The sequence below is a fragment of the Microcebus murinus genome, chromosome 1 (genome assembly GCF_040939455.1).
Source record: "Microcebus murinus isolate Inina chromosome 1, M.murinus_Inina_mat1.0, whole genome shotgun sequence".
Lineage (NCBI taxonomy): Eukaryota > Metazoa > Chordata > Mammalia > Primates > Cheirogaleidae > Microcebus > Microcebus murinus.
This window is the reverse complement of record NC_134104.1, coordinates 124,391,288-124,417,802: the sequence shown is the minus strand read 5'-3', so window position 1 is coordinate 124,417,802 and position 26,515 is coordinate 124,391,288. Positions and strand designations below refer to the sequence as shown.

The window sequence follows — 26,515 nt, the reverse complement described above, 5'->3', positions numbered from 1 at the left end:
AGCTAAGTTGTGTCTTGTCTCTCGTGCTAAACATAATAACTTTAGAGGATTATGATTATTTGTAATCAGGATTTGCTAGACAGGACATCTGTTTTACTTTTTATTCTTATCTTGGTGGAGAAATAGCATCCTTTTTATTCAATGTGAAAATTTTGAGTTATAGCTGGTGCTGGTAGCTTAATTTTTGAAATGTATTTTCTGAAGATATAGCATGTGGTTAGTATAAAATGGTCATTCTTATTAGGACTAGATACTCATTAGTCTGAAAATATTTTTCTAACTGGAAAATAAAGTGCTGTGAACTTTTGGACTTTCATTTATTCTAGACTGCATTGGAGTTGTTTGGCATATTCAAATATTTTTCCTTTGGTTTTATTTTCTAGGTTGCACGTTTTCAAAAAATACCTAATGGTGAAAATGAGACAATGATTCCTGTATTGACATCAAAAAAAGCAAGTGAATTACCAGTCAGTGAAGTTACAAGCATTCTCCAAGTAAGTCGTTGGTGGGGAGGAAGGAAACAGTATAAAATCAGACACTTAGACTCTGTAAGTCAGTGCTGTCCAATAGAATTTTTTTCAGTGATAGAAATGTTCTGTTCTGTTCAACATAGTAGCCATAAATTAAACATGACAGTTGTTGAGCTTGAAATGTGGTTAAACCTGACTGAGTTAAACATGACTGTATGACTTGAAATGTGACTAGTATGACGGAGGAACTGAATTTAATTTAAATTTACTTAAATAACTTCATGTGGCTAGTGGCTACCTGATTGCACAGTGCAGATTAGCATTGTCAGGAACTATTAGTGCTGTGGAAGGATTAGTTGGATTAGGAAAATAATCACAATTTAATCATTAACAATGGAGTTTATCTTTTTGTAAGGGTTTTCTAAGGTAAAGTAAAAGCTAAGTGTAAGTTCAGAACTGCAAATAAACTTCAATTGCTTATGTAATTTAACCTCTTCCTAGTTTTAAAAAGCACAGTCTATTGAAACATGATGAAAAGAATATTTTTTATTTTTCCTTCAGACCGTGACATATTTTAATGATGGCATTAAAAACATTGGTATCCTTGTGAGAGTTTTTTTTTGGGGGGGGTTGTATTTACACTCTTTTAAAACCACTTATTTTTTACTATGTCTAAGTTTTGAAAAGCTCCATTATTGAACCCTATTATAAAACTTTTGGCAAGGGAAACTATTTATTTTGGGGATGCAGATAATTTCATTCTTTAATGATAGTTACAATAATAACTCATTAGAGATGGTAACTGAACCATCTGTAGGTGGTGTTCATAGAACATAAAATGTCCCAAGAACAAGTTCATTTTAACTTCATTACTTTGAGTAATTTAGGAAGCACATATATTTGGCCTGGAATGATTATACAATCCAAGAACAAACAGTGACACCAACCTCAGGGTTTTGTTTGATAGACTCAAAGAACAAGGAAGGTATTCATGGCCCATTGAATGTTCTTGTGGAGAAAATAATTTTAGAAAACAACTAAACAACAATGAAAAGAAAAAAGCTAGTTAAAATGTACTGATACATTTCTGTATATCTTGTGGCTGGTTCATATTACTCCTTTTTCTCCCTCGTTTGTTGAACTCTACCTTGTTGCTTACATTTTTAAAAACTCAGTATTATTGAGGTATAATTTATGTAAAATACAGTATCCTTATTTTAAGTGTATAATTTACATCTTGACAAATGAGACTACCACCACCACAATTAAGCTATAGAACATTTTTATCACTCTAAAAATCTTCCCATGTCTCTTGGCAATTAATCCCCCTCAATGTATCACCCAGGCTTAAGGCAACCACTAATAAAGTTTCTGTCATCATAGACTAGTTTTGATTATTGTATAACTTCCTATAAATGGGATCATACACATGTGCTTTTTTGTCTTTTTTTTTTCTTTTGTTCTATGTGAGCATTTTCATTAACTTTTATGTGTAAAATCTAATAGGCTGATCTTCAGAATGGTCTAAACAAAAGTGAAGTTAGTCATAGGCGAGCTTTCCATGGCTGGAATGAGTTTGATATCAGTGAAGAAGAGCCACTATGGAAGAAGTATATTTCTCAGGTGAGATACTTTTATTTCCTCCTCTGCTGTGTAATTTACATGGATTTTTGTTATTTAGTTATTTACTTTTGTGAGGTTATTTATGGAGAAAAGAAATTATGTTTTAGGTATTTTTTATTTAAAAATTTACATTTGTAAGGACTTACTGTTAGGTTGGAATTTCTGTAATTTTTAGTATGTAAATCTTAAAGCGTAGCATTTTCTATATTTAAATTTAAATATATCATGTGAAGGTCACACTATTTGACAGTAGTTTTCCTTTATAGATAGATAGTGAACTTGAAAGTAAGCTCTCAGTAGATAATTGTTATTTATAATTATATTTTATTATCATCCTAATCTTTTAGGAAAGGCTTATTCGAGGATTTTTCTTATCTTGATAACAATTATGTTAGTGTAAAAATTACGAGATACTATGGCCAGTTTTCAACAATTAGAGTTGTTTTGCTAAACAGGTGAATTTTGCTAAAAATTTCTTTTTTGTAAAGAATGTTTCTGTGCCTTCTAACCTGCAGGTTCTTTTTTTTAAAAAAGATCTATGAAAATAAAAAATATAAAAAGAAGCCCAAATTTACCAGCCTTAACATTGCAAATGAATTTGTCTAAATAAAGTAGCAAAACTGAAATTTCAGAAATTAAAAAAACCTCATGTGTCTTGTTTTTATGGAATAATTTTTATATACATATGTGTATCGTCACATTTACCACATTTCCACGTTACCTAAAACTCCAGGAAGAATTGACTTAGTTTACTCTGTATTTATAAACTATAATGATTTGATATATCACCAGACAGTATGACTTAATGTTTTATTTTCTTGATCCTGTTATCAAAGCTAGAGTACCTGTTCCTTGGGATTTCTGTGAGAATTAAATTAACAGTGCCTGTAATATAGTTAAGCACAAGCAATAATTAACAGTAAATATTGCTAATCATAAAGCACTGAGTCACTTTTTACTCCTTTATGGAGAAAACTGAATTTGTTGTCCTGCAAACATCTGTCTGTTGCCTGCTATCTATCAAGCGATGTGCTTACTACCATGGGACAGCTTTTTTAGGGGAAAATAAAGACAACCATGGACCTTGCTCTCAAAATATGGTGTTAATTTAATAGCTGGCATCTTAAGAGGGTATTAATGGTTTACATAGTACTTTAATATACATTGTTGATTAATCCTTACCACAATTCCTTGGTACTGTGTTTCCCTGAAAATAAGACAGGGTCTTATATTTATTTTTTCTCAAGAAGACACCCTAGGGCTTATTTTCATGGATGTGTCATTTTCCCCTCAAAGCCTCAGCTTGCAGCACACACAGGATGGCTGGGACCTGACGGGGGAGCTGACCTTGTTGGTGGGGCTGCCCGCACCTTTCCGGTCACTTCTGGGATAGTAGCTGTCACGATGGGGCAGATGAGAAGGGCTGCTCGTCTTTACCGCTTGGCGATGAAATGCATGGGTTGTGCAGATACTGTTATATTTGAGATTCGCAGGGCCGCAGGACAGAGAGATAGAGTCACCGAGGCCATAATTATTAAAAGGAGTTTTATTGTCTAGCTAGAGCTAGGGTCTGAGCCCCCAGAGTGCCAGCTCAGTGGCCTCTTTTTTGGGCAGGGATCCCCCCTTTGTGTCTTAGTGACCTTTATATAGCAAAGTTGTTTACACACTGATCATGCATCCGCCCCTACAGTGATTCTTACTTTATTCTGCCCCTGAAAGGCTCTAACCTGTTCTGAGTTTTAGCTGAGAGACTGGTTTCTGCATTCTTTGTCTTTTTTTTTGCATCTTATAATGTACTCATAATGCCTTGCCGTTAGCAAACAAGCAGTAAACAGAAGCTGGAAGGTGTCTGTTGTCTTTATAGCCCAGTATCTTACAATACTCTGCATAGCCACAACCATCACTAGGTCTTATATTTGGGGTAGGGCTTATATTGCGCAAATGCTTAGAAATCCTACTAGGGTTTATTTTAAGGGTAGGTCTTATTTTTGGGGAAACATGGTATTAAGGTTCTCTTTTACCAGATGAAGAATTTGGGGCTTAAAAAGATTAAGGTGACACACAGGTGACAGGAGCTAGATTCAAACCCAGGCACTTTAACTCAGGATTGTGGTTGGTCAGCTCTGAACCATATTGCAATTGTAGATTTATTTTGTTAGAGCAGTGTTTTTTTGTTTGTTTGTTTGTTTTATCCTTTACTCATTAGAATTCCTTGGGGAGTGTTTAAAAAAATGAAGCCTGGGACTTATGCCTATAGATTATAATTTAATTGGTCTGGTGTGAACCTAGACATTGGTATTTGTTAAAAGTTTTTCACTTGATTCTTATGATTGGAACTACTGTGTCAGGGAATGGTGCTATGAAGGGAATTGTAGGTGGTAGCATGTAACCTTGGAGCTATGGGATTTAGGGGTTGGAGCTTTCTGCTGGGATGGATTCTTTATAGCCCAGTTACTTTATAACTTTGATAGTGGTGTAACACTTCAGGAGAGGAAGAGATTCTGATATCAGAGCTGTAAGGAGTAAGATGTCCAATTGGAAGAATTTGGGATGACTGGTCTGTGGTCATTTAAGTGCTTCCTGATTGAGCTGGTGTTATAGTCCTATTTTTTTAGATACTATTTTCTCTGTTAGAAAACCAGTAAAACCGGCATTGAGAAAAATCTTTAATTTCTTCTGTGGAGAAGACCTAGCTGTCTCTGGGGTTATTCCTGTGGTGTGTGGGTCAACCACAGAATTAGAATCTACACTAATTGACTTACGTGAGGAAGTTTGAATCTTCTAATTTAGGTGTTCTATCAGTGTTTAACCTAAATCTTTTTTTTTTGAGACAGAGTCTCACTTTGTTGTCCAGGCTAGAGTGAGTGCCGTGGCGTCAGCCTAGCTCACAGCAACCTCAAACTCCTGGGCTCAAGCAATCCTCCTGCCTCAGCCTCCCGAGTAGCTGGGACTACAGGCATGCGCCACCATGCCCGGCTAATTTTTTCTCTATATATTAGTTGGCCAATTAATTTCTTTCTATTTATAGTAGAGATGGGGTCTCACTCTTGCTCAGGCTGGTTTCAAACTCCTGACCTTGAGCAGTCCGCCCACCTCGGCCTCCCAGAGAGCTAGGATTACAGGCATGAGCCACCGCACCGGCCTAACCTAAATCTTTAGCTTAAAAATTATCTTCTTTCCGCTAAGAATAATAAAAACCAAAAAAAACCCCCAGAAACAAAATACAAACGTTTCTGTTAAGAATAAAAAAAATTATCTTCTGTTTTTTCTAGCCTCAGTAGAAATTCAGAACAGCTATATTTATTAAATTAATATTACTGAAAGTACTTGTATATTACAGGGAATTGGTTAATTCATAGTTTTAAGTACTGATATTTTCTTATTTTCTGAAAAGAAGCTGTTATGAAGCTTTAAATGCAGTTAAATATAAACACTTCCTTATTGGTTACTTGAAGAGATATATAAAATAAGCCAAATGTAGACTCTTATAATTTTCTAATCACGCTGTTATGATTTTTTTAAGCTTTTCCTGAGATAGGACTGTCATTCATACAAAACACTGTCAAATTACTGTTTGTTTTTACTTTCAGTTTAAAAATCCCCTTATTATGCTGCTTCTGGCTTCTGCAGTCATCAGTGTTTTAATGCATCAGTTTGATGATGCCGTCAGTATCACTGTGGTAAGAAAATATATACATATTTTTTAATCTGCTGATTAATTGTATAAATTAGGATTGGTTTTTATTTTGGAAATTGAATGGAGACATGCCATCAGGTTTTTTTGTTAATGTCCAAATTCTGCTTTTTTTTTTTTTTTTTTTCTTCCTTCCTGGCAAGGCAACAAATTCTGCTTTTAATTGCAGTAATTTTGAGTAATGTTTAAAGATCTGATTGTCACGTGAAAATTATTTAACAATCTGATAATTTCACAAATATGAAATATTTCATAATTTTCCAATAAAATTTTAAATTTATTTTACTTCACAATTGAGAATATGTATTGACTAATTATGAACTAAAGCCTGATGTGAAATTAAAAATATTCATTAACAGTACACACTATATTTACTGTGTACAATTTTATTCTTTACAGCTAGGTTATTCTAGCTCTCACTGAATAGTTGTTTTTTTTGTCCCCTATTTTATTATAGTTTAAAAATTTTTAGCAAGTGTAAGCATTCATTAAAGCAAGTTTGTTATGCTTAACAACATAAAGATATTAATGTAGAGCTGCAGGTTCTCGAACTGTTTCTTGGGTCTCCCAGGAGTCCCTGAGACCTGTTCAGGGAGTATGTGAGATCAAAACTATTTTAATAGTACTAAAACATCATTTGCCCTTTTAGTATAGATATTTTCATCAATGGCCCAAAAGCAGTGGTAAAACTGGTAAAGTCTTAGCACAAATCAAAGTAATGGCACCAAACTATATTAGTAGTCATTGTTTTCTTTCTTTGTTTCTCTTACGAATGAGTGATCTTGATATAGCAGTAAAAGTTAATTTTATTAAATTTTTACCCTTGAGTACATACCTTTAAAATCTGTGTAATGAAATGGAAAGTATGCATAGAACACTTTTGTATATGAAGTATGATGGTTGTCTCAAGGAAGGTCAATTATTATGAGGTAAACTAGCTTTTAAAGAATGGTAGTCAAACCATGTTATTAAAACTTGAGTAACTAGCAGACTTTTTTTTGAAAGTGAGTTAAATGAGCCTATCACACTAGGGAAAGCAGCTGGCAGAATTTGTTGCTGATGATAAAATTCAGGCTTTCAAGCAGTAATTAGAGTTTTGAAAAAATTTTATGCATTACCAAGAACTGGATAGCATCCCAATATTTAAGACTTTATTCAAATGAGATCAGTAGTGATTTCAACAAATGTGTGTGTGTGTTTTAAACTGTTATGAAATTTGTCAACATTGGGAAATTTTGAATAATGAAGTGAAACAATATTTCTCAAATGACCAATACATGATATTATGAAATGTTTAGTGGTAAAAGATCCATTCAAAATGGAAGATAGAGCAATGGATTTTAATATAACAGATTATGAAAATTAATTGATATTGTTTTAGATTCTATATTGCAGATTATCTTTATTTATTTATTAGAGAGGGTCTTGCTCTGTTGCCTAGGCTGGAGTGCAGTGGCTGGCTCACAGTTCACTGTAGCCTTGAACTCCTGGTCTCAAAGAATCTTTTCACCTCAGCCTTCCCAGTAGCTAGAACAACAGGCCACCATACATAATTTTTTAATTTTTTTTTTTTTTTTTTTAGAGATGGAGGTCCTGCTATATTGCCCAGACTGGTCTTGAACTCCTGGGCATAAATGATCTTACTGCTTTGGCCTCCCCAAGTGCTGGGATTAAAGGCGTGGGCCACTGCACCTGACTAACAGATTGACTTTAAATAACTATTAGTAACACTTGTCGAGTTCTGGTGTAGTAGCTAAGAAGAATATCCACAATCTGAAAAGGCTGTTAAAATGCTCCTTCCTTTCCAACTGTTTATATAAATGAGGCTGGATTTTCTTCATATACTTCAGCCTCAACAACACATAGCAGTAGATTGAATACTAGCTTTCTATTAAGTCAGATATTAAAGCTAGAAAAATTTAAAACACTACCATTTTTCTTAAAACTTTTTTTGGAAAATATATTTTTTATGAAACAAGTTATTCGTGTTAACATGTAATGGGTTTTTAATTTTTTAGATGAATTAATAAGTAGAAATTAAAATTGAGTAATTGAAAAACTTAATATGATAGATGTAACCCACATAAAGGAAAGCTGGTCTTCAATTTGTGAGAGCATAAAGGGATCCTGAGATCAAAACATTTGAGAAGCTGTCCCAGGAATGGCAAGCTACTGTAAACTGTCAGTTTCTTTCCCCATGGGCCTCAAGGCAAAGTTGTGATTTCTTCTCCAGCTTGGCACTGCACATATTTAGAAAAATAAAATGTGGTTAACACTTCTCAAGGTAATGTTTGATTTAAGAGACTGTGTTTTTGTTTCATTTAGGCAATACTTATTGTCGTTACAGTTGCCTTTGTTCAGGTAAGCTATTTTGCCAACATAAAAAAAATAGTATGTTAATTACTTAAATTAAGGTGGCTTATGGGGAGGTGGTAATGCCCCTTAGCACAATTTATTCTTTGTTTTTGAAATAATTTTACATACAGACAACTCTCTAGGGAAGCCTGTGGAACTAAGGAACTGCTTTGATTTAGGTAGTGAGATGGAAAATCTACTTTTTTATTTGATAGTGTTAAGAATCAGTGAAGCAAATTTTTATTTGATGGAAACAAAAGGCATAGTAATAGAAATAAAATCCAGCAGTAAGTATTTTTATTTTTCTATTTAAAAAATTAGGCCAAGGTTTATAGTTTTATAACACTATTGTGTTTTAATACCTAGTAAAGTTTAGATGGAACAAAAAAAAGAGGGTAGAATTAAAAGGTCAATTTATGAAGTACCGTTTGAATAAATTCTGTAGATCTGTAACTGATTTCCTTGGCAGAATGGTGTATTTGTTTATTGAATTTATTTTCTGACTTCATTTGTATGGTTTTTTTGGAGTTAAAATGCTTCTAATCACTGTTATTGACCCCCTCCTCTCCCTTTATTTTTAAATTACTCATTTTTCCACAGGAGGGATGTTGTGATCCGGATCAAACCTTCCTATTTATCATAGTCATTGAAATAGTAAATAAAACATACGAAAAGGAGTCCCTTTTAAAAATTATTGTCAATGTAGATGTAATGTCAGGATTTCTGTTAACAAGTGTAGGCATAAATTAAAAAGTAGGCTTAGTTTTATGTTTATTTACATCTGAAACTTCTGTAGATTTTAGAACAATGTTTCAAAATATTGGCAGGTCTCATTTTTAGCTAAAACATAGTTAATAAGAATAGAAAATTATTCCAGTTTAGAGAAAAATGTAATACTGTTGTATAATCCTGAAATTCATGTTATTTTGAATCTTACGACTATACTTTGTGTGTGGTTATTCTCATATCTATTAATATAACTTATGCCCTCGGTATTTCTTGTCACTATCCTGGCTTCTTAGAGTAATTTCTAACCTAGTAAGTTATTAGTTCTATAGTAACCCAGTGTAGAAAGCCAGTTGGAGTCAGATTATTTGCAGCAAGTTTGTGGGCTCCAATAGTAGACCATCAGGGTTCCTGTTTTAGGGGAATCTTCTTGCTTGGAACAGACAGTTGTTGCCCTCAGGCAGGTAACAACAACAGACAATTGTTGCCCTGAGGAGTTGGTTAGTTTAGTATAGGGCATTTCAGGTTGGGAATTAGTCAAGGCAGTTACTCATTCAGCCAAGAGGATTGTATGACCCACTGGATCCAGTAACTGGAACCTTTTTGCATCTTTAATAATATGTCAGATGTGTGGAATGCCCTTCTTCAGAAGGATTCCTGCAGATATTTTCGCTGTGTATGCAAGACTTTAGTAGCTCTTTGATTAGTAGAAAGGCCCTACCTTCAAAAAACTCCCCAAAATAGTGATTTTTAACATAAATCATTGTAAAATTTTACACAAGATAGTGTTAAACACTTTAAATACATGGCCTGTGACCGACTGCTAAATATCTTTATGATAGGTTCCTTTGATGAAAAACTTACAGAAAGATTAAAACATTATGAAAAGCCCAGTTTCAAATTTCTAGGTCTGATTTCTTACATAGATGTGACCCTTTCCCCCAAGTATGCTTGTAAAACCAACAAAATATTCTATAAATAGCAAGTAAAAACCCTCACTAAAAAAATCTTATTGTTAATTGAACTTATAATGCTTAATCAAAAACAATAAAAAATGTATAAAATTCTTAATGCTTTACTATTATTATTTAGTATTTATGTTTTTACATGTGTCTGAAGAGTGCTTTTTATGTTATTTTTATATTTATGTCTGCCTTGCCCCATCTTTTCCTAATCCCCATTCCCCACACCATTATATTTCTTCCCAGCCATAAATTAGCTAATTGTTTTATATAGTTATATAATGATATCATCTTACAAGAAATCTGAAAAATAACTTTTTTTAGGCAGGCATTAGAGATGGCCATCAGGTTTTTAGTGGTATGTTAAATAATCATTTTGATATAGAGGTATCTTTATAGTTGCAGGAAGTAGAGCCAAAGAAACCAAAAGAGGTAGATAAGATTGGGCAGCTTCTATATCATTTATTATTGGGATCTAGGATTGGTGAGTATTTTTTAGCCTTTTATGAATTTTTGGGCAAGACTTCCAAATTCCTCAATATCCTTGATGTGTTTGGGGGACTTGTAATTTCTATATTTGTAGATTTTCATTACATTTGTTCTTCTAGCTTAAATAAAGACTGATTTAGTTCTACATTATTCTCATGCAGCCTTGCATTTTATATTTGAAGTTTGTCATGAGTGTGAAATTTTGATTAGTACTGGCACTGCAGTCATTTCAAAACACTCTCTACCTTTCACCCCAAGTATTTGTCCCTCCCTCTTTTAACCTTAGATCAGAAGATTGATGTGCTTAGTGAAGACGTGAAGCAAAAGTAGCAGTGTTGTTGGGTGAAGCAAGACTGCCCATGGAAACATGGACTAAATAGTATATATAGTGGGGTTAAGGAGGTCTCTGACTCTTCAGCTGTTGGTTATATAAACGAAAGAAGGCTGGAACATAAAGAGTTAGTACTCCTGAGAATTTTCCCTTTCAGATAATACAGATTGACGGGAATGATCTCTGTTAGGGTAGGGTTGGCCACATCTTGTTTATCTTATGTTTTTTCCTAAGCCATCAGAAAACCATTGTAGTTAGTATGGGCTTAAATCCTCAAGGCAAATGTTGCTTTCAGTTAGTTTTCTTTGATTTCCTTGGTCATTAAACATAAAACATAAAATTATCTTAATTTTAAGGCTTAATGATTCAAAATTATATATTCCTTAGACATGCTAATCAGTTTTCATTTTCTTATAAATAATTTAACCTTAGGCTTGAACATTGACTATTAAAATATAAAACTAGGAATATTTAATTATCAAAATTGTTTAATCACTATAATTTAACATTTTTAAATAAGGGATATGGTTTTATGGGCACAAGCACAAGTAAAGGAAGAGATAAGAATTGGGGGAATTTTTTAAATAATGATTGCGATTGATATTTAAGTCAAATGGAATATGTTCATAGGAAAATACATATTTGCATTTCTTTATAAGTGTTTTTGTTAATATTAAGTTCTACTTTTCTTTTTGTTTGGCTAGGAATATCGTTCAGAAAAATCTCTTGAAGAATTGAGTAAACTTGTACCACCAGAATGCCATTGGTATGAACTTTTCTTTTGGTATGGATTTCTATCCCTTTAAAAACAGAAATTGAATGCAAGTATTAGTAGTACAGCATACATTGTGGCTCCAGTTTTGTCTAAATGTAAGGAAGAGACTGTTAATCTCACATGAAAAATTCCTAGTCTAATCAATATAGCAAAATTACACTATTAAAAGTTCTAATTTTGAGATTCTTGGGACATTGATTTATTCAACAGATTTTTTTTTTTGTATGTGTATGTGCTAAGTGATAGTGATACACAATTAAACAGACCTGGGTGATTCAGAAGGTTGTTTCAGTTTTCATATTTTACATTTAAACAACTAGTTGGTTTTTCTAATGATATTCTGTCATCTTAGCATTTTAGTTAGCAAGGGCACAGAAACAGGTCTTTTTTTGGTTGTTACATTGGACTTACTTCTTTGGAAGTGGTAATAATAGAATATGTTTTCCCTCAGGCAAGCCCACCAGAAATAACTTGTTTAGATAAGTGGCATGGCTTGCTTTTATCAACTGTGGTTGTTTCTGTTCCATCTTACAGTGTGCGTGAAGGAAAATTGGAGCATACACTTGCCCGAGATTTGGTTCCAGGTGATACAGTTTGCCTTTCTGTTGGGGACAGAGTTCCTGCTGACTTACGCTTGTTTGAGGTATATTTGGAGATCTGTTTGTGAGAAGTGAAAATACTTGGATATTGATTAAAGAATAAACATTAATAGTTTTAAAGATTAACACATGGTTGATTTGAAACATTTGGTATTCTAGTTTAAATGTTGAGGTATGTAAACTTTTTTTTCTTAAAATATATGTCTCTACTGTAGTCTTTTGAGGTGTATGTTTAGTCAATCAGTAGAGCTTTATGGAAACCTGTATGTTAAGACCATGAAAGACAAGGATGATATGATAGAATTCTTGATTAGTTAGTATACTATATGTGTATACAAATCACTCACCAAAATATAAGGTAGAACTCAGTAGTTGAGTAAGAGAAGTTCAAAGACTAGGGTATGGAATTTAAAGAAGGGAGAGGTTCCAACTAATTTGAGTGAGCTCAGAGAATGCCTCAGACACCATGGCTTTGGCATTTGAAGAGTAATAATAGTGGACAGAGATGGGGAAGACAATGGAACAACAGTGTTCAAATCCCAGAATATGGTATGGAGCTAGGGTATGTTAAGGATAAAATATGTATGATGGAATTAGTTTTAGGAGGGCCTTGGATACTAAGTTTCACTTTTGATTTTATTGGTTAGGAATTAACTCTTGAGAGTCATGTGCAGCTGGCAAATGATGGTACCCTTAATCTGGCTACAATGTATAGAATAGATTGAAGGCCTGGATAATGGAGGTAGGCTCTTAGTTTAAGAGGCTTCATAGTCTGTTAGCACTCCAGCCTTATCCGCTATTAGAATTGAGCAGTTTATTAATACCCACAGAGCTGTCAGTCTTTAAATACTTACTATGGCCCAAAATGCTCATATAGAGGTTGTAGAAAGCCTGAAGAATTTCTCAAATTGTAATATGAACAAACTTTACTTAATCTTTAAAAAGAGACCTTTTTTCCAAATACTTGAAATTATCCATAGAAAGATATTAGATTGCTTTAAATGGGTGAATAGGAATAATTACTATAATAATATAGCAAATGTTAAGAACATTATTAATTTTACATTATATTACCTTTTCTCTCCTTTTTGCATGTTTTTAATGTTAATTTTTAAAATTCTTCTTTCTGTCCTTAAAATTTAGTTTATGATAATTTGTTGAATTATTCTTTTTTTTTTTTTTGAGACAGAGTCTCACTTTGTTACCCAGGCTAGAGTGAGTGCCGTGGCGTCAGCCTAGCTCACAGCAACCTCAAACTCCTGGGCTCAAGCGATTCTGCTGCCTCAGCCTCCCGAATAGCTGGGACTACAGGCATGCACCACCATGCCCAGCTAATTTTTTCTCTATATATTAGTTGGCCAATTAATTTCTTTCTGTTTATAGTAGAGATGGGGTCTCGCTCTTGCTCAGGCTGGTTTCGAACTCCTGACCTTGAGCAATCCGCCCACCTCAGCCTCCCAGAGAGCTAGGATTACAAGCGTGAGCCACCTCGCCCGGCCTGTTGAATTATTCTTTCTCAGAGCTTAGGTAGTCCTGTCTCTTGGCATAAATCATATTCCCTTCTTCCCCAATGACCCCTAATTTGAATTCATGGAGTTTATGCCATCTTTTATTCTGGAGTGCTTCTCTTCCAGTGGAGAAGCAGACTTCCTCAATGGGATAATCAGAAGATGGGGTTTCCCATTGTTTGAACAACTTGAGCAGAATAATAATAGAGAAACTTCAAAATGCCTTTTGGCTTGGTAAAGTATTTTAGGTTATTCATTTAAATAAGAGTTAATTGATTTGAGAATTTTTTTATTTTTTATTTGATTTGAGAATTAATTATCTTAAAATTCATGTGCAAACAGGAGAAAAACCTGTCAGAGTATAGATTAGTATGTGTTTCATTCATTCAGCAAATACATGAAGACTTAACAATGCCTTGTGAAGTAATTTGTCATTATTGTTTTCCTCCTACTTATTAACTTTTCAAGCACTTCATCAGCACGTTTTATTCTGCATTGGTGTAGTTAGTATGATTTTGTTCTAATTAATCCACTTTTACATATGTAGTTGAATATTTTTTATTCCCTCCACATTAATTCTGCCTATTTGTTTTGCCTACTACCTGGGACACCAAACAGACTTTTGCAACTATTTTGACAGTAGTTTAAGATAACTTTCTTAAAAGATTTGAGTCTTTCATCCTGCATCTAGATTTAAATGTACTGACTTAAGATATAATATGGCTGATAAAGTCGATTTCTCTTCTGGACAAAGAAGCTGGCAGCTTCTTGGAATTAAATTGGTTTATTGTAGTTTTGTTTGCTCAGTTTGGCTGTGGTGATCTTTGGATGATTTTGTAAGCTAGCTGGTCATTTGATATTACTACACAAAATAAACTCTCCGTTAGGGTTTAAAGGAATCAGAAAACTCCTCAATAAGCTTTGGGAAGTTATTAATTTCTTACAAAGTGCATGCATTTAACTTTACAGAAAGCAAGGCTCTGGACTTCCGCAATTTAGTTAGTTCTCTTTTTATACACTGGGCCCAAAGCTAAGGTTGCCACTTTTTAGTGTCATCATGCTGTGACTCTGTGGTTCCTGTCATAAATTTCATTGGTTTCACATTTTGGTTGTCAGCTTGCCTGGGCCCTCTTCAATTTATTGTCAGCACATTCGGTGACCTGACTGCCATATAACTGTTATTAGATATTATCTCTTCATGGGCTATATTACAGCTCAAACTGCTGTAACAGAACACCATATAGACAGGATGGCTAAAACAACAGATCTTTATTTGTCACAGTTTTAGAGGCTGGAAGTCCAAGATCAAGGTCTGGCAGGGTTTTATTTCTGGTGAGGGCTCTCTTCCCAGGTACAGACGGATGCCTTCTTGCTGTGTCCTGAACATGGCAGAGAGAGCAATTTCTCTATCTTCTTCTTCTTACAAGGCCACTAATGCCATTGTAAGAACCCTAGCTGTATGGCCCCATCTACCCCTAATTACCTCCCAAGGTTCTTTCTGCAAATAACATTACATTGGTGGTTAGAGCTTCAGCATATGAATTTCAGGGGTATATAGTTTAGACCATAACAGGCTGAGACTGCCATTTTGTAAATACTTTTTAAAGACTAATGTTGATAATTTAAGTAATCGTGTATTTTTACCCTTGCCTGAGTCAGTTTTCTGTAAGCCGGTGGATGAGCCAATATAGTCACCCCTCAGTATCCGCAGAGGATTGGTGGATCCCTATGGTTCCTAAAAAATCCCTCAGATGTTCAAGTCTGTTGTGTAAAATGGCATAGTATATGCATATGCCCTATGGAACATGTATATCTCTAGATTATTTACAATTCCTAATAGAATGTAAATGCCATGCCAATAGTTGTTATACTAACATCTATATTTATTGTTTTTTATTTGTATTATTTTTTATGGCTTTTTTCTTTCAAATATTTTTGACCCATGGTTGGTTGAATCCATGGATGTGGAACCCACTGATAAGGGAGGGTAGACTGTATATGTTGGTGACATTAGCCTTTTCAGCTCAGGAGCCTCAGAAGCACTGGTGGTGCTGGCACAGTAAAATTTAGAGGAATCGTGCTTTGGGCATGTTTTCTCTTTTTTTTTCTCCTAGAGTTTTTATTTTAACTTTCAGTGGTATTTGAGAAGAGGTACCATTAGCTATTTAATTAGTGATAACCAATGGGTTGGTCAGACTATGACTTTAGACAAAGCAGTCTTATAGACTACATATACCTCCATAACAGCACATTTTGCCTTTCTGAAAACATAGCATATTTTACGTATTATTCCAGGTAAAGTCTATATCAACATTTAAACAAAGAATTCTTTGTAAAAGAAAACAAGGTAAGGGTCAGAGCAAAAGAGGATTTTTTGTCTGTTGAAAATATTTTACCTCTCACAGCTATAACTTTTTAACTAAGCCCAATATATTGCCTGAAATATAGCAAGATTTTCATTTATTTCATAGTTCTGATTAATAAATCCATTGATACTTTCCATTGTGATTCTTTTTTTTTTTTACCCAATTTTTGATCTGATGATTTTTTTTTTTTTTTTTTTTTTGAGACAGAGTCTCACTTTGTTGTCCAGGCTAGAGTGAGTGCCGTGGCGTCAGCCTAGCTCACAGCAACCTCAAACTCCTGGGCTCGAGTGATCCTTCTGCCTCAGCCTCCCGAGTAGCTGGGACTACAGGCATGCGCCACCATGCCCGGCTAATTTTTTCTATATATATCAGTTGGCCAATTAATTTCTTTCTATTTATAGTAGAGACGGGGTCTCGCTCTTGCTCAGGCTGGTTTTGAACTCCTGACCTTGAGCAATCCACCCGCCTCGGCCTCCCAAGAGCTAGGATTACAGGCGTGAGCCACAGCGCCCGGCCTGATCTGATGATTTTTTAAATGAATCAAACTTCTTTTAGGGATGAGTCAAGATTTTTTTTTTTTTTTTGAGACAATGTCTTGTTCTGCTGCCCCATCTAGAGTTCAGTGGCATCATCATAGCTCACTGCAACCTCAGAACTCCTGGGCTCAAGTGATCCTCCTGCCTCCTCCTTCAGAGTAGCTGGGACTACAGGTGTGCATTACCACACCCAGCTAATTTTTCTATTTTTTATATAGGTGGGATCTTGCTCTTGCTCAGGTTGGTCTTGAACTCCTGACCTCATGGGATCCTCCCACCTTGGTCTCCCAGAATGCTAGGACTACAGGCATGAGCCACCACGCCTAGTCTCAAATTAAGCCATTCTTATGACTCTAGATCATGTCGCCTCTAGGTCCTTAAGTGCAGCCTTTTCATAGCATCCAAATTTTATAGAAGAAATCTTTTTATTTTTATTAATATATTTTTGTTCATCTTTTGTATTTTTATTTTATTTTAAAAATGAACATTTTTATTTTTAAAATGAAGAATAAAATAAGTTTCAACAAAATAATCCTTCCAGATTGACTGGCACAGTTAGAATGTTAATGAGCAATAAGGGGTAAACAGCTGCTATGCTCATGATTTAGTTCTAACTTCTCCCACCTGACTGGCACCACTACTGTACGAGGCTGGTTAGCATGAGTTTATGGGGGTCAAGTATGCCAGTCTATTATCGGCTTTTGACAGTGGTGCACTGTGTTTCTGTTTGAAGTGGAATTTGTGAGTAGTTATGCAGCTCGACAGTATTTTTTAATTCTGTCAGCTTAGCCCATCATGGCAAAAAAGATCAAGAGAACGCTTTAGGTAGAAAACAGGTTTTTTTAATGAGGATTAGGAATTGCAATATTATCTTGTTTATGCTAAAGATGAGATGATTTGCTTGCTTTGTGATACTGTAATATCAACATTAAAGAAATTCAGTGCTCATCAGCAGTATAACATTCACAAGGACCGCAAATATTTTAAATTAGTGGGAGAGGCGCAAAGGGTTGTACTGCAGAAATTAAAAGATGAAAAGCAAAATCAAAGATAATTCTTTCAAGCAGCAGTAGGACTTGGAAATAATGCCACTGAAGCAGCTTATAAAGTAGCTTATACACTGGGGGGGGGGAATGGAAACCATGCAATGATGTAGAAATTATGAAAGAATGCATTGTTGAAGTTATAGGTTGCTTAGATCTTGGTAATGTTTCAAAGTACACAACTGCCTCTTTTAAGAACCATAACTGATCAGCAGCATGAGTTAGCCTTCAACTTAACAGAACAACTTCCTGCAATACTTCAAAAGGAAAATATATATTATTCAGTCGCTTAGGATGAATCAGCTGATAACTACTGACTTGGGGCAGGCTTTATACTTCATTTGGGACATAACAGAAGATTTTCTTTGCTATTAAGAATTACTTTGGACACCCTTAGAAACAAAACATGGGAATACGTATCTTCAACAACTTTGAAGATAAATGTCATGAAGTTGGGCTGAATTTGGTAAATTTAGTGAGTGTATGTAAATGACACTTTGCAACAAGTTATTAAGTATTGTTAACTGTATTCATACAAATGCAACCATGGCATCGTTAGTTTCATAATATGCTAAAGTTGAATGATGAGGTATTCAGTGTGGATTTACCATATCATTCTAAAGTGGGTTGGCTATCTCAGGGACAGGTGTTAACCAAAATTTTATCTCTGTGAGAACAGATAGTTACATTTTATGAAGAACAGAATCAGCAGTGTGAATTATTAGAAGAAGATTTTTTGGGAATGATACTAAAAGGAGTAAAAAAAAAAGGATTTCTATAGGAATGCAGCATTTCTGTGTGATATGTTAAATCAAAATGACTTGAATATTTCTTTGTAAAGTAAAAAAGCCTAAGTCTATATATGATATGTGACAGAAAATCCGAGCATTTCAAAAATCATCTTTTTTCAAAACACTTTTTCAAAAGGAAATTTCGGATGAACATTTTCCTCAGCAAAGGTCATTGATGAGCAGGCTGAGATATGTGAATCATTTGAAGAATAATGCAGCTGTTATAGACCTATTCATTGGAGAATACAGTGCAACGTTCACTGACTTTGAGAATCATGGCATCACACTCAAATTAGCATGTCAGCCTAATCTAGTTGATATCACCAAGCACCTAAAGAACTATAGATGGAATTGACTGAGCTTCTAGTAGATGACTTTTTAAAGTCATTGTTTGATGCTAAGAAAGATCCAATAGAAATATGGAAAAATGTAGTAGAATACCCATGCCTTTGGCAGCATGTCCCAAAAATGCTTTCTTGGTTTTCAGCCACTTATTGCTGCAAATCTACATTCTCCTACCTAACCCAAATCAAGACGCCCTTAAGATCACAAATGACTGATACCCATCTAGAGCAGTGATGCCCAACGTTTTTGGTACCAGGGACTGATTTCATGGAAGACAATTTTTCCATAGACTGGAGGTGGGAGTAGGAGGCTGGAGCAGTGCCAGAGATCTGTGGCTTGGTCCCTAGTAGGCCATGGGAGTTGGGGAGTGCAGATCTAGAGCGTCAACTGAAACTGCAATCCTCTATGCTGCAACCAAATATTCAAAAGCTTTCCAACAAAAAGACAGAACAAAGTCATTAAAAGATTAGTTAACTTTAAAATTAACAAATAATTTTTATTTTTTGAAATTATTAAGTACATAGTAGTTAGATTTTTTGCAAAATAATGTACATTTTTAAGTATATCTAATTGAAGTTTCTTGAATGCAATCTTATTTGATTACAGCAAAATTGATGCAACCCTCCAGTATGAAAAGGTTCTCCACCCCTGGTTTAATCCATTTACATTTAGTGATACTAATAGGAAAAGACTTCTGCTATTTTGTTATTTATTTTCTATTTGTGTTACTTTTTATGCTCCTTAATTCTTCCAATGTACTACTCTCTTTTGTGTTTGATTGATTTCTTTATTAAATGTACTCTTTTGATCCCCTCTTCATTTTTCTGTATAGTTTTTACTTACTTTTCGTAGAGGTTACATAGGGATTATAATTGCCATCCTAAATATATAAATCTAATTTGAAGTGATACCAAATTTGCTTCTATAGCATACAAAAACTTTTCTGCTTATACAGCCCACTTCTCTCCCACCTTTTTTTTTTTTTTTTTTTTTTTATTTGAGACAGAGTCTCACTTTGTTGCCAAGGTGATAGTGAGTGTTGTGGCGTCAGCCTAGCTCACAGCAACCTCAATCTCCTGGGTTCAAGCGATCCTACTGCCTCAGCCTCTGGAGTAGCTGGGACTACAGGCATGCGCCACCATGCCCGGCTAATTTTTTGTATATATATATATATTTTTTAGTTGGTCAATTAATTTCTTTCTATTTTTAGTAAAGGCGGGGTCTCGCTCAGGCTGGTTTTGAACTCCTGACCTCGAGCAATCTGCCTGCCTTGGCTTCCCAGAGTGCTAGGATTATAGGCGTGAGCCACCACGGCCGGCCTCTCTTCCATCTTTATGTTATTGTTGCATATGACATCTTTATACATTATGTGCCCATTAACGTAGATTCATAAGTGTTTAATGCATTTGTTTTTAACATACGGGAAGCAAAAAAGGAGTCACCAAATACAACAATGCTGGCTTTTATATTTGCCTACATAGTTATCTTCTTTTTTTTTTTTTTTTTTTTTGAGACAGAGTCTCACTCTCTTGCCTAAGCTACAGTGCTGTGGTATTAGCCTAGCTCACAGCAACCTAAATTCCTGGGCTCAAGCGATCCTCCTGCCTCAGTCCCCCAAGTAGCTGGGACTACAGTCACGGCCACCGTGCCCAGCTAATTTTTTTTGTTTTTCTATTTTTAGTTGTTTGGCTAATTTCCTTCTATTTATAGTAGAGATGGGGTCTGTTCTTGCTCAGGCTGGTCTCGAACTCCTGAGCTCAAGCAATCTTCCCATCTCGGCCTCCCAGAGTGCCAGGATTACAGGCGTGAGCCACCATGCTCGGCCTACATAGTTATGTTTACTGGAATTCTTTATTTCTTCTTATGGCTTTTAGTTACTTTCTATTTTCCTTTTATTTTAGCTGGAAGGGGCTTTCTGTTAGCATTTCTTGTGCGCTGGGTCTTACTAGTGATGAACTCTTTTAGTTTTTTAGCTAGGCATTTCTTTTCGAAAGATAATGTTGCCAGATATAAAATTCTTGATTGACAATTTCTTTCTCAGTACTCTAAATATATCACTCTACTCCTCTGGCCTCCATGGTTTCTGATTAGAAATGGGCTATTCATCTTACTAGGAATCTCTTGTATGTGATGATTGCACCATTTTTCCAACAGCATGTGCTTACTTTGTGTCTCTGTTACATTTTGATAACTCTTACGTTGTTTTTAACTTTATTATATCTGTTATAGTGACCTTTGATGTTACTATTGTAATTGGGGGGGTACGAACCACACCCACGCAAGATGGCAAACTTAATAAATGTTTTGTATGTTCTGACTACTGCACTGACTGTTACCTCATTTCTCTCCCTCTCCTCAGCCCTCCCTATTTCCTGAGATACAACAATATAGAAATTAGGCCAACTAATAACCATATAATGACTGGAAATATTCACGTGAAAGGAAGAGTCACACGTCTCACTTTAAATCAAAAGCTAAAAATAAGCTTAATGAGGAAGGCAGCCAGAACCCAAGCTAGGCTGAAAGCTAGGTCTCTTGTGACAAACAGCCAAGTTGTGAATACAAAGGAAAAGTTCTTGAAGAAAATTAAATGTGCTACTATAGTGAACACACAAATGATAAGAAAGTGAAACAGCCTTATTGCTGATATGGAGAAAATATTAGTGGTTTGGATAGAAGATCAAACCAGAAGATCACAACATTTCCTTAAGTCAAAATCTTATCCAGTGCAAGGCCCTAACTCTCTTTAATTCTGTGAAGGTTGAGAGAGGTGAGGATGCTGCAACATAAAAGTTGAAAGCTAGCAGAGGTTAGTTCATGAGTTTTAAGAAAGGAAGCCATCTCCATAACATGAAAGTTCAAGGTGAAGCAGCAATTGCTAATGTAGGAGCTATAGCAAATGATCCAGAAGATCTACCTAAGATCATTGATGAGGATGACTATATTAAACAGCAGATTTTCAATGTAGACAAAACAGCCTTCTATTAGAAAGAGATGTCATGTAGGACTTTCTTAGCAGGAGAGAACTCAATATCTGCCTTCAAAGGATAGGCTGACTCTTTTTTTTTTTTAAGGAGAATAATTGTACAAGGAGAATAATTTTATTAATATTTTCATGCCTGCTAAGACAACATCTGTTCTGTAGTCCATGGATCAAGGAGTTACTTTGACTTTCACGATACATTTTGTGAGGTGATGGCAGCCATAGATAGCGACTCCTCTGATGGCTCTGGGCAAAGTCTGTTGAATACCTTCTGGAAAGGATTCACCATTCTAGATACCATTAGGAATATTTGTGATTCATGGGTGGAGGTCAAAATATCAACATTAACAGGAGTTTGAAAGATGTTGAATCCAACCTTCATGGATGACTTTGAAGGATTTATATCTTTAGTGGAGGAAGTAACTGCAGATGTCATGGAAATAGCAAGATAATTAGATGTTGTAGAACATGAAGATGTGACAGAATTATTGCAATTTTATGATAAAACTTGAACAGATGAGGAGTTGCTTGTCATGGGTAAGCAAAGAAAATAGTTTCTTGAGATGGAATCTACTTCCAATGAAGATGCTGTGAATATCGCTGGAATAACAAAGGATTTGGAATATTACTTAAACTAGCAGTAGCAGAGTTTGAGAGGATTGGCTCCAATTTTGAAATAAGTTCTATGAGTAAAATCTTGTCAAATAGCATCATGTTACAGAGAAATCTTTTGTGAAAAGTGTCAATCGATACTGGAAACTTGATTACCATCTTATTTTCAGAAATTACCACAGTCATCCCAACCCTTAGCAACCACTACCCTGATTAGTCAGCATCTATCAACATCAAGGCAAGACTATCTAGGAACAAAAAGATTACGACTCACTGAAGGCTCAGATGATTGCTAGGATTTTTTAGCAATAAAGTATTTTTTAGCAGTAAAGTATTTTTTAATTAAGGTACATACATTTTTTAGGACATGGTATTTCATACTTTAATAGGTTACAGTATATTGTTAACGTAACTTTTCAGTACATTAAGAAACCAAAAAATGTGTATGTCTTGCTTTATTGCAACATTTGCTTTATTGTGGATGTCTGGAATGGGATCCACAATAACTCCAAGGTATGCATGTATGTTTTTATGGTTGATAGGTCCCACATGTCCCTTAGGCTCTATTCATTTTTCTCGTTTTCTTTGAATTGGTGAATTTTAATCATCCTTCCTTCAAGGTTGCTGATTTTTTTCTCTTACCTGTTCATGTCTGTTGAACTCCTCTAGCGACCTTTTTATTTCAGTTATTATACTTTTTAGCTCCAGAGTTTCTGTTTGTTTTATTTTTGTATTTTTTCTTTCTCTATGAATATTCTCTGTTCATTCATAAATTGCTTTCCTGATTTCCTTTAGTTCTCCTGGTTTCCTTTATATCATTGAGCATATTTAAGATAGTGGACATAAAGTCTTTTTCTAGTTATGTCTGAGCTTTCTCAGGGATGGTTTCTGTCAATTGATTTTTTTTCCTGTGAATTGGCCATACTTCCTTATCTTTCTGTGTTTTGTTAAAAACTGGGCATTTCGGATATCATAAGAGTATAACTCGGGACACCAAATTATTCCTTTTCCCTAAAGTTTGTTGTTTTTGATTTTGGGGGGCTCAAGTTGTCCGGTTTGTTTAGTGACTTTTTCAAATTATTTTTTGCAAAGACTGTTTTCTTTGTTGTTTATGGCCACTGAAATTTCTGTTCCATTATGTCTGCAGTCAACCATAACTGCCTGGAATAAAAAAGGAAAATAATATACCATTCTCATAGTCTTTGCAACCTTTCTTTGAGCTGGGGTACTTCTTCAACACTAAGCTAGGTGCCTACTACTTTGCTTTCACCTTTATCTTCTGCTTTTACTGATCCCATAGATCTCCTGGAGATGCAATCCTAGGGTCTTCTCAGTTTTTTTCTGAGCATGCTTCTGGTCCTAGGAATGCATGTGCATTCCATCTTCCTTGGTACAGACGGTGGCCCTTTCTAAGTCCTTATTTCCCCAAGAAACTTCTACCTCTTCTTCTTTACAGTCTTTTGGGTATGTCTCCTGGTTACCCTTTCCTCAGCCTCTTGCCTGCTAGTATATATACTTTTGACATATGCCTGGTAAACCATTTTAGCTGGAGTGGGATAGGGATGAGAAATAAAGGTCTATGTTTGCACTAGTCCCTAAGGGGACTGCCAGACAGGTCAAAATACACAACTAGAGTGTTTTGAGAACAAGGTCTATATTAGCCTCCTGGTACCAGTAAGGCTGCATCAGGATCACAGGCTGTTTTTTTATACCCTTAACAGTTGCTCTCGGGAATGGGGAATATTAGACAGGTAAACAAAAAGACCACTATAGTTTCTTACTGAAATTCAGCTACCTTTTTCCTTCTTTCATCACTCCTCTAGTGCTTTAAGTTTTTGATTTCAGTGTTGATTCTGTCAGTTTTTGCCTGCTTATGATTATTTGACAGGAGGGATAAATTCTTTGAGTGCCCTACTCCACTATTTTCTCTTACGTCACTCTTGAGTTCTTTTTATATTGACCTCAGTATGGTATTTTTTGGTAGGTAAATTTGATAAATTGATTTGTATATTTTTGGCCCTCTCACTGCAATTTATCACTGAAATTTTGCTTTTAATGCATTGTAACTGCCATGTGAGTTGTATTTAACTCATGCTAGTTTGGGCCCAGATCCTTGTGAATTATATGTGACTCACATATCTCTTCACCTTGGGAGCCATGAGAATTATTTTTCAAGTTGCATGTAACTCGCAGAAAACAATGAAATATAACAAATCTTTCATTACATTAAAAAGGATCATTTTGCTTTTAAAGTTTTTATTCTATTTTTATAATAAAACACTGTGGTCCCAAGGAAAAATTTTTCTTTTTTAGTGTAGCAGTCAATGTGTTAAAACGTTTCTGAATTCTTCAACTTATATACAAACTTTTAAAAAAGAACAGTTTACAAGCATCTCAGGAAGTAGATATTTTAAATTAGCTGTTGAAAGAAATTGAGTAGAATATTGGAGAAAGTATATGGTGTATTTGTGTAATTTAGAAACATTCCTATTCACTAAAAATTATTTCACATATTTTACCTGGAAAAATATCTATTTCCATAATATTAATAGATATTATACAATGCAGGAAACCGCTCTAGAGATACTTAGAGTACTGGGAGTGTTTGTTCTCTTAGATTGTATAAGCTTGGGCTGCTTTAATGTTGTGTTAGGTTTTTATAGTTCAGTGGCTTAAAAGCAGTGTGAGCAGAGAGGAATGCTATTCATGTTGAAAATGCTAAAGAGAACTTTTTTTTTTCATTAAGTCAGTAAATTACAAAGATAATAGGTGCTGGGGAGCAATGAGATTGAAATAGTGTAATGTTTTTTTAAAGATTTTCATTTCTTGTTAGGAAAGGACTGTTGTAAAAATCCCCTTTTAAAATTTTGTTTGATAGTCATAGTGAAATATCCTAGAACTCCTAGGATGCTGGTCTTTAAATTATTGACAGCTTGATCTATTAATAGTTAAATCTGTGTACTTTTGTCAGAAAGTGAGCAGTGCACACAAGCATTAGCCATGGGATAAAATCAATTTCATGTATCCTTTTCAATAATTTATAACACTTGGTTGGCTGGGCTTTGAGTGTTAATAAGTTAGGACAGATGAAGAATTTTAAATTACATTTTTCTTCATTTGCATAAACAGGAATTTAAATTTTGAAAGCAAAAGTAACAAATTTTATTATGATCAGGCAGCTGCAGATGCATATTTTGAAAGATTGTTTTCTGGGGAATGAAATCCATTTCTAATTTGCTTTTTAATGATTTTCTTTTAATTCTAGACTAGAGAGGCAGTTAGTTGCCTTAGCAGCATACTATATATCAAACTATTCTTTAAGAACTTATTTATAGCTGCCAGTTGTACCATATTAGCCTTAATTTTTTTAAGCAATCACTTTCTGCCTTTGAGGAAATCTTTGTGACTGGAATTTACTTTCTTTCTGCCTAGTGGTTTATGGGAATAATAATCTTGTAAATTTTCCTAATCTTTTTTATTGTGTAGGTGTTAAATATCCAGATTATAAATTATATATGCATATTGGTTCTTATTTATATTTTGGTTTTTGAACTGTGTTGTAGCTCCTTCAAACCTCTACTGGAGTACCTGAGGGGGAAATGAAACTGAAAAACTTATTTCCCATTTCATTAACAGCTCTTCTGAAGGTTTAATGTTTAAACTTTTGGCTAGGAGGGATGGGCTGGCTGATTCTTTGATTTCACTTTATCCTTTATTCTTTCATTTCACTTTGAGTATTTATGACTCAAATATCTTTATTCTCAAATGAACTAAATTGTGACTTTATTAAACTGTAATAAGCTTGCCTAATTTATTAAATACCACCCTTATTAGAAATGATCTCCTTGCCCCTACTCCCTCAAAACTGCTTGCTATGAAAACTCTTGCAATCACTTGCAAGAGAAAATAACTTGTAACTTAGAAAATATTCTTGTTCAGTAGACAGTTGAGATCTTTGCAGTTTGGGACATTGTATGATTTAGACAAATTTCATTGTTTATATGTTATTGATAATTTATATTTCAGGTACAGATTTATAATTATATAGAAAAAAATAAGGGTCCCAAGCTCCTTTTTACTTTCACATCAGTTTGTCTCTTACACTAGACAAGGTTGATTGCTGTTGTGCTAAAAATGACCTGCTTCTTTTCTGTAGAAATGCCTTAACCAAAAATTCTTACTTTCTTAAATGGCTGTTGTTCTGCTAACACTGAAACTGAAGAGCTAGGTCACTAAAAGAGCCAATAGAGCCATGCCTTTCTCTCTTTTTAAAAATGTCAGATTATTTTGATTATTTTCTTATTCTT

At 34.7% G+C, this 26,515-nt stretch overlaps 1 protein-coding gene across 3 annotated transcripts in view; it reads left to right on the top strand.

Annotated features, from left to right (window-relative positions):
• Positions 1–26,515, top strand: part of ATP2C1 (ATPase secretory pathway Ca2+ transporting 1) — a 144,813-nt gene that overhangs the window by 63,520 nt on the left and 54,778 nt on the right. For all 3 annotated transcript variants that reach the window (XM_012766894.2, XM_076005372.1, XM_012766897.3), the window contains 6 exons: positions 384–494; positions 1,977–2,093; positions 5,684–5,773; positions 8,113–8,148; positions 11,355–11,416; positions 11,960–12,068. In XM_012766894.2, coding sequence (XP_012622348.1) covers positions 384–494; positions 1,977–2,093; positions 5,684–5,773; positions 8,113–8,148; positions 11,355–11,416; positions 11,960–12,068 — 525 coding nt within the window. The remainder of the gene's footprint in view (positions 1–383; positions 495–1,976; positions 2,094–5,683; positions 5,774–8,112; positions 8,149–11,354; positions 11,417–11,959; positions 12,069–26,515) is intronic.